At 36.4% G+C, this 20300-nt stretch overlaps 1 protein-coding gene across 6 annotated transcripts; it reads right to left on the bottom strand.

Annotated features, from left to right (window-relative positions):
• Positions 1 to 8611: 8611 nt before the first annotated feature.
• LOC105032106 (FACT complex subunit SPT16) lies at positions 8612 to 19135 on the bottom strand. Of its 6 annotated transcripts, none has more exons than XR_003798671.2 (4): positions 18629 to 19135; positions 14341 to 17694; positions 9452 to 9753; positions 9104 to 9347 (listed from the first exon to the last, which is right to left on the bottom strand). XR_003798671.2 is itself a non-coding variant. In XM_029260902.2 (3 exons), the coding sequence occupies exon 3, from the start codon at positions 17599 to 17601 to the stop codon at positions 14425 to 14427; it is 3177 nt and encodes a 1058-aa protein (XP_029116735.1). In that variant the 5' UTR covers positions 17602 to 17694; positions 18629 to 18681; positions 18779 to 19135; the 3' UTR covers positions 14054 to 14424. The 6 variants fall into 6 exon arrangements, 1 of the variants encoding a protein (XP_029116735.1); XR_003798673.2 differs by having other exon boundaries at positions 9452 to 9750; XR_012137415.1 differs by lacking the exons at positions 9104 to 9347; positions 9452 to 9753 and adding an exon at positions 8612 to 8802.
• Positions 19136 to 20300: the final 1165 nt, after the last annotated feature.

Raw genomic sequence — 20300 nt, 5'->3', positions numbered from 1 at the left:
AAACATAAAAATAGCTACAATCAGCAATCTTTCCAAATTTATTAATTTTCCAATGAAATAAACAATCAAAAGTAGTTTTTCAAAAATTTAGGTTTTAAATAATTTTTTAAGAATGAAACAGAATATATCATCATTATCCTCAATATTATATATATATATATATATATATATATATATATATATATATATATATATATATGTAGAATTAAACAACATAAGGTGAGATAAGAGTATTTTAGGTAAATAAATTTTATTTATATTTCATAATCATTAAATTTATTTGAAAGAGAACATTATATGGTTATATTTTATTAAATAAAAAGATTTTTGATAATTTTAATGATAGTGATAGGATAAAAAAAAAAGAGAATAAACTCAATTACGAGAATCTAAAAAATAGTTTCAAAAATCAAAATGATGTGTTTGCCACTTATAGAATGATAAAAGTAGGATTATGAGGAATACAAGATTATTTTTTATGATAAATAAAAATTTCATGTAATGCTATTAAGGTACTATTCAGAGCTTTCTAAGATTTGATCCAATATATTTTTAACTATTTATAAATTAATATATAATTAGAAAAATTTTGAAAGATAAATTAATTAAAAATTATAAAATAATAATATGACTCAACAAAAATAATAGATTGCATGTTAAAAAATATTTTATGACTTCTCGTATATTAATAATAATTACCCTGACAAGTAAACAGTAATATAAAAATAGCATTATAGTAATTAGATTACAATTGTTACAATGAATGACAGTATAATTAATTTTAAAAAAATATGGTAACCGGAGAGGAAAAAAAAAAGAAAAACAGTTCTAACATTACAGCCAGCGACCTTTGTACATGCGCACGTCCTTGCCGCGAGAGCCCCTAATCGCCATGGGATCCGCGTTTCTCGATATCCATGGGTATACGCGTAGGGGGATGGTAGAAGCTATTGATGAAGGGGATGTGTCCTCGGAATTCGCGCATGGATTGGACGGTTTGGATTGCAGGGGAATCTTGGACTCTCAGGGGGGGGTGGTCCTGGTGGCCTTTGGAACCGTGGAGCACGTGACAGGGGTTGAATGGTCCCTACAAGCTCTAAGTGGGGTATAGCGACAGCAAAAGGTCCCCCAATTTTGTTTCCCCCTCTCCAAGTTTGTTGTTACATTGTTGGAACTCGGGACTTTATTTTAATTTAATAGACCCTTATTTAATTCAGTAATCCACCATTAGTTTACTCTAATTAATGCTAGACCCTTTCTTAACCCATATAATAATTAAGCCATTTGACGTATCAGCCCCCAGCATTTTCTTGAATTAATATGCAAGTTGCACGCCCCTTTTTTTTTAAGTCATTTAGCCTGTCATTGTTGTAGAGATAAATCATTCTTTATTTATATTTGATCCAAATTGATTTAATCTCGAGAGTTAGTCCTGATAGTATGATCCATTTTGCTATGCACTTTATTAGATGGGATAGATTTCCTTCCATATCAATTACGTATCAAATCTAAATTCAAAGTGCAAATCTTCTATGATTTGTAATGTTTAATTTGACTACCTATCATTTATGCAACAACAATAAGTTATGGAACATGACAGAATATATAATGTAGGTGGATCCCTATCATCAATACTTGCTTTATTCTATTTCTTATTACCGATAAATATATGAATGGTGGTGGACCATTAAATTAGATACTTCAATTTGTAACATGAATTCAATAGAATTTAAATAATCCAACCTAATATTCTCAAGTAACTTTCCATAAGTCCAATCAAGTCCATTCATATCAAAGTGATATTCAATATAGTTCATGCTTGATTTAATCAGAATCAAGCCTCATTTTCTAAAATATATTTTATCAAGGATAGAATAAATAAATTTTTTATCTAAATTGGACCTATACCAAGTTAAACAAGAGTTGCTCAATTTTACTTGAACCGGTGCATATTACTCATTCTTTATTATTGAAATCAAAACCTGCACAATTACTCTCTTTTTTTTATGATAAATGAAGGTGATCGCTTCAACTCCTCCTTACATAATTAATATATAAAAAATTATAATGCAAAATTTCAAGAAGGTTTCCAACATGGATAGAGATGGCAGGTGCGAAGAATCGCTTCAAAGGTGCATGGAGAGCACCTGTAATTTTCACACTTTTGCAGGTGCTATAGGTTAAAAAAAAAACACTTGCAAATGATGGTAATATAAACATTGTATCATTAGCGGTCAACTTACCGTATGATGTGCAATTGTATTTGGATGGATGGACAGGACGGAGGAGGTGACCAGTCCCGGGTGTGTGATGGGTCATTCACTCTCCCATCCATCCCATTCCTATGAAGGGTCCCACCCATCCCGGCGGTGACCGTATACCCGAAAAGCAAGCTTCGCAGGCTACATCTCACGAGGATCCCATCACCGCCAGGGAGCCGTTGCCATAAAAGGAGGCCCAAGGAATGGGTGGCAGCTTTAAAAACCCAGCAGCTGCAGCAGGGTCGGTACCATCCATCTACTACGAAGAAGAGAGAGAGAGAGAGAGAGAGAGAGAGAGAGAGATTGGTGATTTTTTTAATAAAAAAATGTGGTACTGACGACGGGCAGCAGCCATTGTCCGATCTGATTGACCGAATTATTTGACGGTTCAAATTCCATAAATGCCCTCCTGTGACGTCACCACCCCACCGCCATTTCCAACTGAACAAACCATCTCTTTTGCCCATGATGACCAAAATACCCCCACGGCTATTATCATTTTTTTTTGTAAATTACCATGTAATTACAAGAATATTATTTAAATTTGTATATTGCCGGCACGAAAAGAAAAAATATTAGATAAATAATCTAACTAGTAGCCTTTAGAGTTAGGCACCACATGCACCCGTCAACATCTTGAAAGGCAATTCTTGGTTAAGCATGATGGTGATAGCTATAAATTTTTTTTTTAATTAATAACAAGATATCCTCATCATATTGAATTTTTATGGTCGTAAATAATTTTTTTATTTTAAAAAAATAAGTATAAATCATGTAGTAAGATCTCTATTAAGGCATTCCCATAGCAAATTTGCTATGAATAATATCTTGCTAGGATTTCAATCATTATCTTCTATTGTTGAAAATCTTAAAATATAATTTTATAAATTTTAATTTTTTTCTACAACTAATATGTTCATTCTTAAAATGGAACAATATAGTCAATGAGAGATCTTAAAAAAAATATCTTTACCAACTCACGTGCTGGATAAATATTTTCTTTTCAATGTAGTCAAATATATTCATACCGACTAATTTTGTTATATTCATGATTATGTAATTTATATTTTTATTTATTTATTTTTCTTCATAAAAATATATAAAAAAAATTTTATTGTCTGAAAAAAATAATTATTAATTTTTATAATTACTAATAATAAATGTATAGTTGCAATTTGTTTTTATTATGTTTTCAAATAAACTCAATACAGGATAATTTCAGGTAAAAAAATATATTCATTATTTCAGTGACAACGAGGATTAACAGCGTTGAAGGGTTCCGCTCCGTGGGGAGTGGAAAGATGCGAGCTTGGGCGGGGGTATTTTGGTAAAAGTGCGAGGGCAGGGAGGTATGGTACCCAAAATGGGAGCCCACGGGGGTTTGTCCTTTCTCGAGGCCGCGGGAGAAGTTGGACGGCTGGGATTGGTCGGTAGAACCAGAGTAAATCTGCACCATTGGGAGGGCCGGTTTAGCTCTGACAGAGGGCTGGAAGTATTTCTTTGTTAATAAAAAGAATTATTTAATAACAAAAATAGGGAATGATAATAATAAAATAATAAAAGAAATGGAGCTCTCCTATCGATGGGAACCTCTCGGTTGAGTGGTTTGGGAGGAACCGAGGTGTAAAAGACAAAAAAGGCTCCTCCTCTACCTCACTTTTTAAACAGCATGCGAGCAACTATTGGTTACAGGTACTTATCAAAAATATACACACACACATACATTCATATGTACGTACGTATGTGTATATATATTGGTTGAACATTTCATTTAGTGCAATTTTAGATTTTAGCAAAAAAAATGTTGGATATACAAGATTTCTATGGAACCATTTTTTTTATTTCTTTTGTATGTTGGATCAAATTTGGATTCTGTATAAGCTTGGGAACTATTGATTGCACTCTCACGGGAAAGACATTTTTTGAGAGACATTGCAGATGTAAGGATATGTCGGACACTGATCCTGTCCAGTGTATTTACACTTGATATAATGGAGTTGTAAATTTATCAGGAGCGTCAAAAAAGGGAGAGAGATACTCTAGACATAATTGATGTCTACAAGATATTCGGTGGAGATTTCAAATTTGGATTTGACTAGAGTTGGAGCCACCACAACCTTGCTGGAAAGGGATGGCCTGAAGAATCTTTAAGAAATCAAGCTTATTCCCATGGTCTATTAAGGCGTTGAAGTTATTTTATTCCTCAAGCAATTGACTAGCTAAGATTTGATTAATGTCATGTGATTTCACAAAGATAGTTGCCGGTTAATGTAGAATAATAGTCTTACATGAAAGTAATTAAGCTGTGATTGGCTGATTAATTCAAATGATCATTACTTGAAATTAAGAACAACACATGCATCATGATGTGGCTACACAGTGTTCTCACCTTTATTTTTCCATCGTCCGATTTGAAATAAAAAAATATTTTGATTTTGAGATATTATATATTTTGACCCTCATTAAGCTTGTATCCGTAACATTCTACACATTGTTTTTGCACATTTTTCATCTCTTCAACAATGTGCCTTTTTTTTCTCTACTTCCTCCAATAAGGGACATATCTAAAAAGCAATATGTCAATGCTTAAGAAATTATATGTAATGAATGATGAATAACCTCTTGTCCACCCTGCTTATTGCATGTTGTCTAAGACTAAATTTTATTCTTTGACTATACTAATCATCATATAGTATTTTTGGAAACTGTTCTCGCAAAAAAAAAAAAAAAAAATCTTTTCTCTTGTGGAGTCTATGAAAATGTTTAATGTTTAATGATCCAACTATTCACAAGCAGGCAAGGATGGTGCTGCCATAACCTCATATTACGAAACGTGGCATGGCATAACCTAGTTGCCTGCCTATATGATTAATTTAGTCACCAAGTAAACATAGATAAAGTTAATTTTAAAAAACTTAATAAACTACCAACACCCGCCATAGTAAACTTAAGTTTTCAATGGATTGGGCAGGCCTAGCAAATTTAATTTTTAAGCTAGACTAGGTTAGTGGCCCAACCTAGAAGACTGGAATCTAGGCTATAGAAGATCCCAAGCCTGGCTCCTTGTTTCTCCAAAGATTATCAGAGAATCTTATCTAGATATATCCTGAGCTCAAGTATCTTAGTCTGTCTTGATCTGGAGTTTGCATATCAAAATGCCCTTTCACCGGAACATAGCAAATCTTTTTACCGAGCCACTTAATGACAAGACACCGTATACACGTAACCACTAAACCATTAGGCCTTCTGGTGACATCCCCTCATGACCATTATCATTGAATATGGAGAATGTTAGAAGATTCGGAGTCCAAGATGTATTTTTGTGTACAAATGTTGGAAAATTTCCTCAAGTTTTTGACGCATGTAATTCAGACTAATGGTTCTCCTATAGTAATTTTGAATGAGAACAAAAAAAATCATAATACTATTTTGTTGTGATACATGATGATCGATTGACTTTACCTTGGATAAGGTAATCCATGAATAGTTTCTTACTTTGAAAAAAAAAAAATCAAAGATTTTTCTTTTCTAAATATTATGTCATGTTTGCTTTTCAAATCCAACAACCCATTAAGCATATTTGCTTTTTAGGTGCTCATGTTTTGATCACCCTAGTCCTTATCAATGGATTGGACTTAAAACTCCCACTGGTTGAATTAGGAAAAATAAAATAAAATAAAAAGAGAAAAATCAAATTGCAGAATCGTGATCATCTTAAAGACAATTATGCCGCCAAGCGGACATTAAAATCATCAATACTATTCACCATATCTCTACAGTCTCTCAGTTGAGTCCTTGCCAAGATAGGACCACCTTCCCATTGGACGGGCTATGGTCTATGGTCCACTCTATGAATTCTTCTTCATCAACCTATGTTTAGGGTAGGCAGTACTAGCACATGCATGTTATGCAATCCACATGATGATGATGTTTGAACCTTGAAAGTACTTAAGGTTGGGCAATAAAACAGTCAATTTGTATTTTAATCCCTGTTCCTGTCATCACCACTTTTGTTTGTGATGCTTTGCTTTTGATTGTTTAGTCAGTTGATTTGTTGGAACTCCAATATTTTTTATTTCCCTCTGCTGTTGGATTCTAATGGGCTATCTCGTGGGTCTCCAATTTACCAAACTTGAGGATTCTGCCACCCTTTTCTGCCCAAGTGTGCACTCACATGAACAAAGCATCCAACTAATTCTATTTAGTGGAACACATGTGGTATCAGTGCGCCATTAGTGCCCACTAATTTGTTGGAGATTATACGGAGGGTCCCATCTAACTTTGGTCGTTGTGGGCCTCGTAATCGTCCGGCCTTAGATATCCCATGCCTTTTTCTCATGGAGAAGAGTCCATGAGTAACTCTGAAAAAGCTTGGAGGGTCAAATGGTTTTGGCCGCTATTACCTACTGGTGGATCTTTGTCTCCGCGGACCATTAGTGTTAGAAAAGGAATCGAAAAGTATGCGACTTCTATTGTTTTCAGACTGTTTCAATGGCATTTTTGTTGAATAGCATGTGTTGTGAACTGCATTTCAGAGATGTAGTTTTGCGTCTTTCCAAACCAAATTGTTTGAGTCCTCTATATTAAGCTTGGATTGAGCAAGGCTGAAGGAGCTAGACATGGTGGAATTCTTATTGGTGCTTTGTTAATTGCCACCTTGAAACCTTTTATATTTCATAATTTATTCACAAGTTCTGGTTTGTGATTACCAGATCTAAACTGCAAAAATGAACTCAAGTAAATCACAGAATTGCTACGATATCCAACATTATAGGGCATTTATGAGCTGGGACCCCATTTATGAGCATTTGTGATTACCAGATCTAATCCAGTGTTTTTTGTGTTTGGATCGACTCAGGCTTTGGCTTAGTTATGATGCAAATATTTTTCTTTAGAAAAAGAGTGCACCAGTCATCATATTTAAAAGTAAAATAAGTATCAACATGGACAACAAGTGAAAAAGATTTTTTTTTTTTTTTAAATGTTAATATGAATAGTTTGGTCCATTTTAGAACTAATTAGTACATAGGTTAGATTTATGTTAAGGTCTAATGTAGTATCAAAAATAATAAACTAATGACATTGACAGAATGTAAGAAAGAATGTAAAAATGAGGTTTTGCGTAAACAACTATTACTGATTTCACCAATATGAGCACGGTTCAGTCTCACCGAGCTTCATTAATCGCCTCTAAACTCAATCAAAGCAAGCAATTGCAGAGTCTTGGAGGTTTTCCAGGTTTGGGTTAGATTGGCCAAGGTTTTTGGTCTTTGGATATTTTGACCTACTCAAAAACTGATTAACACATGAATGAGGAAAGAGAACAGATATGCCTAATCCGATCCTGAACCGGTCCTTCATCTAACCTACAACAAAGTCACGGGTTAAGAATACACTGCCTAACCATGACTGGTAGACTCAAGCATCGACCAACCCATTTGCAGCCCTGACAGTATCTGCTCGAGGTGCAAATTGAAGCTCATACGAAGGCACGACTTGGTACAAATTTGTTGCATTATTCTTATAAACCACAACTAACAGTAGGCATGAAAGAGAACGCAAGCAACGATTGCAAAAGACAAACTTCAAAATGTTTTTAAGGACTCCAATGCTTCCCAAGCATTTCTCATTTCGGCCTCGTTTGGTTCGCTGGAAGAGGAGGATTGGATCAATGAAAAAATAAAAATGTGGCTCAAAAAAAAAAAATCAGAGTCTTTTTGTGAAAATAATATTTTCACTTTTCATGAGGAAAAAAAATCCTATAGAATATGGAAAACCACTTTCCTATGGATTGAAAATTATGTTAAATTTTTTTTTTCAAAAACGCCCTGCAACCATGGTCTTCTTCATAGCTATTTTTAATAGTTAATATTAAATTATTAAAAATTATCATAATATAAAAAATACTAATTTTTAATAATTATTAATATATTAAAATTATCATAATATAAAGAAATTATTTGATTATTAAAAACCGTTAGAAGTCTAAAAAATTAACATAATAAATATTTTTAATAATTATTTTTAAATATTTTTAAATTTAAAAATATTTAAAAATAACTATTACCAATATAGCAATTATTTTACACAATTTTTTTTAAAAAAAAAAAATATAAACATAAGCCCATCTAAAATATGTCATTTTTCAAATGATCAACCAAATATGCAAAAATTATTTTTTCAAATATCATATATCCAAACATCAATCATTTTACAAAAATATTTCAATAAAGAAAATTTCTTCACAGATCTAAGTTATTTTTAAATTGCCTTGCAGCAAAAAATGAATGTTCTCCAGACAACTTAACACTTGTTGGAGAAAAGACACCACATGATCCATCTTGATTAGCAATTTATCTTCCAAACATTGTCATCAACTACCAACCATGCCCTGTATCCACCAATTACCTCCACTTGTTTCTCAGTCCTCCCACAACACAAACATCAGAAAGATGAAAACACCGGACTGGGGACATGGGGAGATCAAGCAAAACAGAAACCCCAGTTTTTCCTGTATTACTGGCATCTTCTGCTTGAGCTTCTATTCAGATATACATAAAAGAACAAAAGCAAGCCTCAGTAATACAGCCATCTTGAGAATCAATGCAACAAAATTACATAAATAACAGCAAATGATCAATGCTAGTGAGCATATATCTAAATGGATATTTCTAAAATTAAATTGCCATGAATATCCTGCAGAACGAGTGATCTCTCATTTTTCATAATAAAAAATAACGATAATTGTATCCAATTATTTTAAGAAACATTAAAGTTATGCGTGGTTTAGTAGGGTCAAGTGAATTTGCTACTAAAATCAAGTTGAATGATGTCAAAAGATATGACTTTCAAAGCAAACTATTATAGAAACATACAAAAGAAAACATCACAATGCAACAAGTTGCCACTCATCTGCAAGCCCAGACTCAAGTTTATATGCCAAAAGCATGGTTAACCCATTACAGTTCCAAGTATCCATAAAATATATCTAGAAATATCTCCCTGCACCTAATAAAATTAAAAAAAGATCATACTGACTGGACCATCGCTTCTACCAAAGATAGGCCTAACAATTCAAGCCAACTCCTGCAAGACAAGAAACAACATATCCATTTAGTTCAGCAATGGAAATATCATAGTGATATTTCGTGCATTAGATCAAGAAAAAATATTGATTTTAGAGGATATACCTTCCAATCCGTCACACCTTTGGCATGTTCTGTAATCTAGACTACAGGTGCATCTCAATATACACAAAAGACATCATATTTTGCGACTTTACATTATCTTTGTAATTGCAAGTTACAATTCATAAAAAAAAGGTGTTTCGTTCAATGAAAATTTATAAGATCCCTTGGTTTAGAGATCATGCTGGTTGCTTGTGGAAGTTCTGGGGTTGAATGCTTTTTCCTTTACTGTTTTCCTTCTATATCTTTTCCCTTTTGTCTTTAATTCTTCATCCTCTCGATGAAATTGGTCGATTTACCAACTTCTTGAAAAAAAGAAAAGAGAGAGAATATTAACATACTTTAAATCATGTAACCAAAAATTTCTACATTGCATACCATAATCTTATGACCTTCCAACTCATGATTTTCTTTATTATTCTATTAGAAGTCAAAAACTTCAAATGCAACATAGAAACTAATACATCACGGTATATCACTTGTAAACAAACAGAAACCAACGAGTAACAGCCTCAACACCAGGGCATTGTACTATCATAAGTAGCAGTAAACAACATAATCATAATCAGCTAGTGTTAAAATTACAAATCTTAAAATCTATATCCTACTCTAAAATCTAACATGTCTGCTTGCCAGCACTCATCTTCTCGCCTGCGCTGACCGGCGGTCCTTATTTCATTGGCTGCCAGTCAGGGCTGAAAATGGATCCAATACCAAACAGATATCAACAATATCCATGTACACATCCATTTTGATGAATATGAATATCGATATAGATATTAACTGAATGCTAAATTTGCCAGACACTGATAATACAGATATAAATGCAGATATCAATCGGACAATTAAACATTGTGGCTAGAATATAATTCAACATCATGTTTTATTGATTTGTATTAACTTAAAAAAAGGATGTAAGCCTCCAAAATTTTTTTTATTATCTTTCTAAAATAGAGAAATGATCCTACAGGAAAAAAAAAAAAAGGAAAAGAAATGCAACCACTTTATCACTTGACTCTTTTAGTAGATCCTAACAATTCTGCTAAACTACACACCTTGAATTGAAAAACTGCTCATTAAGGATGCAATCTACCAAATCAAAGATCTTATTGCATGGAAAGAAAACTAAATTAACAACATTGCAATTAATTTTAAGTTTATGACAACTATATAAGGCTAAATAGGATTGCAAATGGACTTGGATATTGAGCTACAGATTGAATACTCACATTATGCATATCCATATTTGCTTTTTTCTTTGACAGATATTAATATGGATATGGATATTGGTGGGATGTTAAAATTTGAATCCATGTTCAATCATTTCTGGATATGGAAATGGTTCTTTTAGGGATATTATTTGATCCATTTCCACCAAACTGCCTAAGTGGGGTATGTGGCCTGGTCGACAATGTTCAGCTGATTTAATATTGGTTCAGCAGTCAGGTTCCACTGCTATGGTGATAGGGCTGCATTACTTATGACAGTTCAGTGCAAATTGAATATATCGGTTACAATAAACATCTAAAACTCACGAGTTCCTATTTCCTACTCTTTCTAGGTAGCAATAGATATGGGTAGGGTACCTGCAAAATTTGCACTACCCATATCCGAACCCATTTAAAACCTTACTACCCAAACCCGATCACAAAATTAACCCAAAATCCCAAACTGGTCCCATTTAAAATCCATATACCCGCCAGATACTTGGATTTGGTATCACACCATGGATTTGGTATCATATTCATGAGAACAGAACTCCATAATTTGAAGAATTTGGAGCCAAAGAAGAATCCTTTCAGTCAAAAATCCCCCCAATCACACAAACCATACTTCTACCAAGATTAAGCTCTCAAAACCTCAAAGGACCAACTCACACCGCCATCTCACAAAATCCTATACGCTCAAGAGAAAACCCCAACCAGAACATAAGAAACCCCTCCGATCTCTCTCAGGTGCTGTCCTTTCACATAGATCTCCAAAAAAAGAGAATGAACTGAAAAGAAAAAGAAGCGAAAAGAAAAAAAAAAAAAAAAAAAGACCAATCCATGTGGGAAAAGGTCTGATCTTACAATTTTTGCTGCCTTTCCTTTGTTTTTTTTCCTCTGTTTTCCCCCGGTTCTTCCTCTGTTTTTTTTTCCATCCTCAAGAGTCTCAAGCGGGTGGGAGGCTTGGAGCGGCCAAATAGGGAAGCTTAGGCGATGTTCTCATTCCTTTTTCCATCGTAGCCTCGTAGGAGTCTCAATCGGGTGGGAGGCTTGGAGTAGCGGCCGAATAGGGAAGGCTTAGACGATGGCTAGGGTTTTATGTTAGTGTTTATATACAAACGATTTCAAGTAGCGGGTACCCAAGAGGCAAATCCCAAACCCGTTCGGATTTTAATTTTAAATCCCAAACCCTATAGGGTATACTAAACGGGTCCTATTAGGGTTTGGGATGGAGTAGATATCCAGAAATACCCACCCGACTGCCATACCTATTTCTAGGTTGTTCTCCTCACTGTTTGACCACCTCACCTTTGATACCCAACCATCAGAAGCTCCAGTACCCTCATCCAGACTGATAGCTAAGATCTTTGAACATGCAAGGCTCCTTCGGCCAATAAAGAACTTTAGTTCTTATTGCAATCATTCTTATTGCTATTAGCATATGCAAAACAGATACTTGGTTGGATGGAACAAGGGCCTTGCTGCTATAACTTAATGAAGGGAAAAGAAAGGCTTCCCATGCTATCCAATCACAGAATTAAGGTGTGCTTTCTCATTACTTGTAGCATTATCACTGTGAGTATTATCCACAACCCTAATTTTCCCTTCTTCCTCTCTTACAAAAAAAGGGCTCGAAGAGGAGGTGTTGTCGGACATTGGCAATGATATATTTTCACTCACTAGGAGCAAAACTTGAACCACCCCCCCAACCTAAACACACACACACACACACATGCAGGTGCCTAATTCTGTCATAAGTTTTGTAAACATCTGAAATTTATGTGGATCTAAAAAACATTTGTTGTCTATCTAAATGTACATGCCTACAAAATCTATTTATGGATTTTCATTATGGTTAAATAGAACTTAAAAACTGTCAAGTAATGGCCAGATGGAATATTTCTTTTCCCTTTAGCTACCGGCTGATGTTTCAGTACTTGTTTGTTGTTTTTAGATATTGAGCATATGTCTTATTGGTTACATTCTTTTTTTATTAGCTAAGGGAGGTAGAGGTACATTGGGTTTAGAGAATTTGTTTGCATTGTCATTGATGCTGTGTTCACCATGAATCCTTATTTCAGTTAACATAACTTGAGTTTCCTCACATTCAATGTGGATTTATATTCCTACACTCCCTCATATCCTTTTAAGAAAAAAATGGTAAATTATTGTTTGTTTGATTGTTTTCTTTTATTTTTTGTTGGTATACATCTTTTATTAATATCAGTGCATCAAGACAACTTTTGCAAAAGAAGTCACACATTAGATCTTATATAATGCATTCACAAATATGAACATCATTAATGGTTCAAATTTAAGCAAGGAAATACGAGGTAGGAATAAATACATATTACCAACAAACATTGCATACTACTGAGTTATACATAACAAACACTACTCATTTCAGACATAATTAAAATTATGCTTCAAGTTATACCCCTCAAGATGTCCTTGTTTATCCTTTTTATGGTGACTGAAGGTCCTCCATTGATATTCCAAAAGCAACATGAACATCACAGATTACAGCTTGCGGGTCTAGCATTTGCTATCCAATAGTGCTAAAAGTTAACAGAGCTTCAGCAGTTATTCTTTTGTAAGTACTTTCATTTTTGATATAGACAAGATAGAAGACCGAACCTTATCAGCAAGAAGGAGAAGGTCTTGCACAAGGATAAATTTTCAAGTGAACAGCCTAAGCTGCTAGGTTTTTGGTTAGATGGGGATTTAGATTTAGTTTTCTTAAAGAGTTCACGGAGTCTTTTCATCAATCTTGCCTATCAAGGCCTTTGATCCAACCTACCATTCCCCATTGTTCCCTCAGTTGCTTTCTCATTTTTATTCTTTCCTCCTTTGCTTTTAGGGAAAACAAGGAAAGAGTCCTTCAATTCCTGGAGTCCAAGTTAAAAAGTCTCAGAGAGGATTTTGGGTTTAAAAACTGTAACTTGAGAATTATTTGCATAAGTTAAATTCAAAGATCCTTCTTTCTCATTTTTTTTCTCTTTGGAAGATTGTCTATAAATTCTGTGATGTGAAATGAGCTCCACAGGATGAAATTGCAGAAATTAAAAAAAGCCAGAAATTTAAAATCTTTTCTGGTTATTTCACAGGTCTGGAATCAAATTCAGATCCATGTAAGTGTGGATCAATTACTTCTAGAACAATCCTAACCTACATTTGGAAATTAAATTTGAAGGCTTCCTTCAGAATATTGTCTTGTGTGAGAACTCTTTTGACCAGGAGTGGTGGTTAAATAGAATTTACGAGTCCTACTCCATAAGTCTGATAAGGAGATTAATAAATGCATGGAATAATAGGCATGATAGCATTTTTAATTTCATAAGACCAGAACAGATAAGAATCTTGATTAGCATGGGCAACATTTCCAGGATCCTAATGCTCTCTGCTGAAAGGATAAATTTTCATGGTTAAAGCTCCTCAATTCTCCAACCAGAACTCGTAATAAATCAAAAGGAAACATAAGTTAAGCAACTGTGCAGTTACTGCTGCAAACACATAGGTTTCCATGTCCCATTGACATTATGTCAAGCATGGGGTATTCTAGAACTACAAGAATCGAGATTTGTCGGAAGCTTGATGATAACTTGGAAAAAGATTGAATACTGAGATTCTCAGAAGAGCGCAACAACTGAAGGTGAAGAATGAACAAGGGAGTGACTGACTTACAGGTACTGATGTTAATGCCATATTCAGAAATCCATGCTGGCTATTCGATTTTTTTAACTTCAGTTCTGTACAATGGCAGGTGCTTCACCTAAACTTTGGCCTCTTCAAAGGAATGCCCTTTCTTAAATCTGGAACACGAGACTTAGCAAGGGCTTTTGCCTTCCTTCTCCTCCTCTCATCTTCACTGTCCGACTCATCACCCTTCTCCCTGTCGGCATTACTTGCCTCCCGCTCCAGCTCCTCCCAAGTCTTCCCCTTCTCCTCTTCGAAGTCCTCTTCTGAATCTTCCTCTTCATCTTCATCTGACTCCACCAGTGACTCGCTGTCCTTATCATCATCATCAGGAGATTCTGACTCCATATCAGAGGGCTCATACCCTTGGTCTGATTCCTCAGTATTATCGGATTCTGAGTCACTTGCCTCCAAGTTTAGGAACTCCCATCCACCATCTTCAATAAACTTCTGAGGGTCCTCCATAATTGTTTTCAGGATTGGGCGCCAATTTAAGTTCAACCTGCTCTCATAATACTTCAGATCAGTAGTGTCGAGCCATTCTTTGATTCCATCTAGAGATGCGGATGGAATAGAATCTATGCGAAGTACATCTTTCTTGAAGTCTTTGAATACAATGGTCATGTCAAAGTTCTTCTGGCCAAGCCCCACCCTTTCCAGATTAACAATTTCAATCTCACTCAAAGTAACTACCAGAAATGGTGTCTCGACAAGTTCAACCAAACAGCTCGAAGTTGGAACAATGAAAGCTGAAGCCTTGTGAGGAACTCCATGAAAACCAAGCTCCCTCAAAGGCATATCAAACTCCAGATCAAGATCTTTGAGTTGTGGCTGTGTCCAAAGTTCATGTACCTTGTTGACAAAGTTCTGAAAATCCATGTTTATTCTGTTTTTTCTTTCCCTCTCACGCTGCTCTTCCTCTATCTCATCTGGATCGAGGGCTGATCTCCTTCCACCACCCAATGTCTGCACAACATCCATCACCTCAACATAAAATTGGACATCCTTAGTCTTCTTATTGCCCACCATTATGTGATTGTGCAGATGAAAGTGCAAAAGTGTAATCATTTCTCTCTCTGCAGGCTGGAAGAAGGCATGCTTAATGTTTCCATACATAATATCTACTCTCTCATCAGGTCTGGAGGTCGAATACCGGAACCCATTGACATGAGCCTCTAAAGTACCAGGTTGCTTTCTTCCACGCCCACCAAACAGTGGGCGTATCCACAAGTCAGGTAACCTGATTGGTTTCATCCTATTGCCAGAAAGCTGTAGTTTCTCCTGAGTAACCAAAGTGGCCCTCTCAGCTCTCTCTGATTCCCTAGATGCAACTTGCCTTCTAAGGATCTTGATCAGTTGTACCGCTTCACTGCTATGTCTCAGATCCTTGGAACGGAAAGTGATCTCCTTCAAATAGATAGCACCTTGAAATTTAAGGGAGTTTGCATCATGGGGGTTAAAAGGTGTACCAGGCACATTGAATATTATACGAATCGTGCAGGTCCGGTTGTCTTGATGTGAAGTCACACTCTTCACAGTAGAGACATGGAAGGGAACCATGCTTCCATATATTGGCAAAAGAATAGCTTCATTCTTCTGGTCCACTTGTATCACCAGCTCCTTTGAGTAGGGTATATCATTGACGTTCTTGTAGGCAATCAGGTCAGTTGAAGTTCTTACAGGACCTCGCCCATCTGCAGTTGCAGAGCCACCACCAGCTAGCCTCCTGGCAGTCTCTTCATTCTTCTGGCGAGCAAGTTCTGCCTGATGCTGTCTCCGCAGCTCTTCCTTCGACATCTCCTGGTTGTCTGACCTCAGTGTTGCTTTGGATGAAAAGAGATCAGTGCCATTAACAGGAGGCCTGGCTGTGGGAGGCTCTTCTTCTTCCTCTTCCTCATTAAATGAGTAAGCAACATCCTTAACTGCCTTGGAGCAGCCGGCTGTCAAGACTTCGGGGGACTTTTCACTAACAATAACTGTATCAGCCAGCAAAAGAGAGAATGTCTCAGTCTTCGGATTGTTAGTCTCAGCTTGGAGGTTCTGAAAACCAAGTGAGACGTTAAAAACCATGCCTGCCTTCAGTGGCCGATCAGTTTTTGAATTTAAGCTAAACCCGGATTCACGGAACTCAAGGCCAATTCCTGTTCCAGCTGACTTAGTCAGATTTGGAAGGAGCTCTGGTGCTTCTTTCTCAACCACGGCTACTGCAGCTAGGTAAGCAGCACTAACTTTATTACCAGGCTTCAAAGCAGCTATTGCAGCATCATGAGCCTTAAGGAGAGCCTCATATGCCTTACTCTGAGTTGCAGTAGCATCAATCAAAAATGTTCTGGCGATATTTGAGCAATAACTGTTGAAACGTGACCCAATTGCACATATGATCACACTTGTCGAGTCATAGTACAGATTGTCATCATTACTTGATGCACTTGGCCTGAGATCAAACTTACCCCCACTCTGAAATATAGGAGGATAGCATATATCAACATTTTCTCCCTTCAGCTTGACTTTGATCTTAGATGGATCAAGTATCACCTTTTCTGTATCATCCATCATTGAAGAATGAGAGACCTTCTTCTCTTCATCAATAGCCTTCTCAAGCTTTGGGACCACAAAATTCTTCATCACCGATGAAGTTAGATATGCAGCTTTCCTGACACAAATGAGCTCAATGGCATCTTTGACAGCAAACAATCCCGAGAAACCGGGTGTTACATCAGTGAGCTGTAATGTTGAGCCTCCCAGTTTCTCAGACCATGTTTCGAGAAGCTTCCCTTCGGGTGCCTCTTTTGCAATGTATCCAACAATGGGACTACCAGATTTGGACTGAGCACGAACAGCACGTAATATCTCATCCATCAAGATAGTCCCATCATCATTCTTCACCTTGACATGTATCACAACATCAGTGCCAACAGCCTCCTTTGCTGACTTCTTAAGGGTTTCAAGCAGGGTCGCTTTCTTCTGACTACACAGGAAGTGGATCTGCTTGCTCATGAAAACCATGATTGTCTCTGGGAACTCGTATCCAAGCAACCAGATATTCAATGATGATGACTTCAGATACCGAAGATCTTCAGAAGGAGGGGGGGTTGCAATGGTAATAGCATCAGCAGAGCCCCACAGATCAGTTCTGTGCTCCTTCCACTGTGTATAAAACCCCTTCAGACGCTTGCTGAAATTCTCAAGATTGATTGAGTATGCACCAGCCCCAGAGCCAGATGGTTTTGTGCTTTGATGGTCAGCCATCTACACCAAGTCACATCCACAAACAGCAGCTACTAATTTTTGAAATGATAGCTAAGTTATTATATTATAACCTCTTGCAGAGAGAAGATCAACCTGAGAAGAAACAGTACACATATGTAAAGATCCAAATATTGTCAAAATATAAAGACAAAAGAAAGACTATACATCTCTAATTCTGCAACATATAAATCAAAGGATTTCACATCCAGCCATGCATGGTCATGAAAATTGTTTAATCTCGTGCTTTCCATGTGCCTTGAGATACAGCAAGTGACAGAACACTTCTCTCCTCCTCTCTAACTTTAATTATTACACTTCCTTGGTTCATCCAATCACAACTCCTCTGATCATCCCACACCACTGATTTCCCTAATTGCCAATGCTAATTATAAACCCTACCAGAGACCTATTCTTTTACCTTTTTCTGGATAAACTCTCGATGATCTAGTAAGCATAATGTGCATGATGAATGCCTAAATTTCACTGTATTATAAATGCAAAACTAAAATTTCAGCAAAAATGGTTATACTGCACGATAACATTTCCCCCTTTTCTGCAGGAACAGTTGTAGTTTAAGCAAATAAAATTTAACATCTTCAAATACTGGGACGGCAACAAATTAACTTGTTGCTCCAAACTTCTATTTGAAGGAGAACATTAAAAAATGGGAAAAAAAAAATTTGTTCAGAAAAAACAAACCTCCGCCAATGCCCCGAAAAAAAATAGGGATAATAATAACACCGAGATATCTCCCATTTTCACAAGCACATAAGCGAACCAAATCCATAAATCGTTTAAGGGTAGTTCAAGGGCTCCAGGAAAACAAAAATATCAACAGAATGCACAAAACTTCATCATAATCCCCACAAAAAGCTAGAAACTACTTCCCCTCCCCCACGAACACCAACGAGTACCCCTCCGGAAACAATTGAACTTTAGGGTTAGGGTTAGAATCAGGGTTAGGGCCACCTCAATCTCTGAAAACCATAAAAAACAAGCAGATTAAACAACGCAAAGATTCAAATACCTCGCAATTCTTCCTCCGCCTTGCTCCTATCAACAGCCCCAATCTACCCGTTCCTGCTCCAAAGATCAAAACCGAAGTTCGGTTTAGGGTTTCCGCGAGTTCAAATCAAGCTCAAACCCACGCATCAAAGAAAGAAACGAAACAGCAGACTTATTCGTTTCTCTACCCCCCCCGAGGGCGCCGTTCTGCTGCCCCTCCGATTCTGCGGCGGCAGCCGACTTGTTTCCTGTCTAGGGAGGGCTAGGTGCGGGTTAGGGTTCCCGAAACGCTCGAAATAGGGGAGTTCTGCGGCCCTGGAATCCTCGAAGTAGACGAAATCCAATCCAAAGGCAGGATTGGAGGAGAAATGAGAGAAGATTGGAAGAAGAATGAAGAAGACATCGAGGGATTGGCAGAGTACAAAGGAGAGAAAATTCGAACTTTTATAGAGAGGGGAGAAAGATCGAGAAGCGAAGAGGGAGGGAAAAAAATGGTCGAGCGAGGGATGGAAGAAGGGCTTCGATATTGGGGAGATAAGCATTAGACCTCGGCCTGCAAGACTATTTACGTATACTGCCACCATTTGTGGGTTTGCCGAGACCGACACAACACGGAGCCGAATCCTCTTGGCCCCGAAACTGGTTTGGGTCGGATCATGTTGGTTTTGCGACGGGGTTGTATGTTTCATGAGAAAGAAGGATTCACCTTCCTTCGAGAGAATCCACCGTTGGATCACCACCAACTGAACAATTCTCCAAGCGATCCAACTCGTCATTCATATGCCTACACATATCTCAAAGCCATCGGTGAATAATCCAATGGTAGAATCTAGTTTGGACTCCCCCAACCCCCCTCACCCAAAACACACACACGGAGTAAGATAGAGAGAGCTTCGTCACTTGCAGATATAGAATTTTTTTTTTTTGTGTAAGATTTGTTATGGCACAGTTTGTGAATAGATCAGATAAGGGCTAAGTAAATAATCAAAATTTGAAGAAATTCATCCAATTTGATCTAATAAACATCGATTTCAATCAGTTGAAAAACATAAATCGGATGGATCGGGTTGAGGTTTGTAAAAAAATTAGTTATTTATGGTCCAGTTCGATATCTACATTTTTAATCTGTATGTAACCGAATCTAACTGATGTGGTATTTCACAAATTCACTTTCATTTTGGGACGGTGTCGTTTAAACTTCAATACTTTATTCTAAAAAATATCATTACCCATTTAGATTCATGAAAATATTAATATTGAATTGTTGATAGAAATACATTAATTTGAGATAATTCTAAAGTGAAAGCTTTCAGATGTAGTTACTTTCAGATGAGTAAATCTTTTTTTTTTTTATTTTATTTTGTACAGATTCAAAAATAAATTCAAAATTTGTAACTTATAAGGTTTAGACCTTTTTATATTAAATTAACTAAAAAAAGTAAATAAGCCTAAATAGACCAACATCGGACTTAAAATCAGCATTGGGTCAACATTAAAGTCCAAACTGACACAATCCATCCGAACCCGCTATAAACCATTCATTTCAGTTTCAAACGGTTTATGCATGATAAACAGTCGGCAGCAAATTCAATTTTTTTCAACCCGATTGGGTTCGGTCGGATGAATTTTTCTCTTAACCTGACTGAACTCGATCCGTGCTCAGCCCTAGATCGGATGTAGTCTAAAAAGGCTAT

This window comes from Elaeis guineensis, chromosome 1, assembly GCF_000442705.2.
Source record: "Elaeis guineensis isolate ETL-2024a chromosome 1, EG11, whole genome shotgun sequence".
NCBI classification, from domain to species: domain Eukaryota; kingdom Viridiplantae; phylum Streptophyta; class Magnoliopsida; order Arecales; family Arecaceae; genus Elaeis; species Elaeis guineensis.
Note: the sequence above shows the minus strand (reverse complement) of the source record. Positions and strands in the feature narration are given on the sequence as shown.

Coding starts and splice junctions, on each gene's coding strand:
- LOC105032106 (XM_029260902.2), bottom strand. CDS start 17,601: ATGGCTGACCATCAAAGCACAAAACCATCTGGCTCTGGGGCTGGTGCA.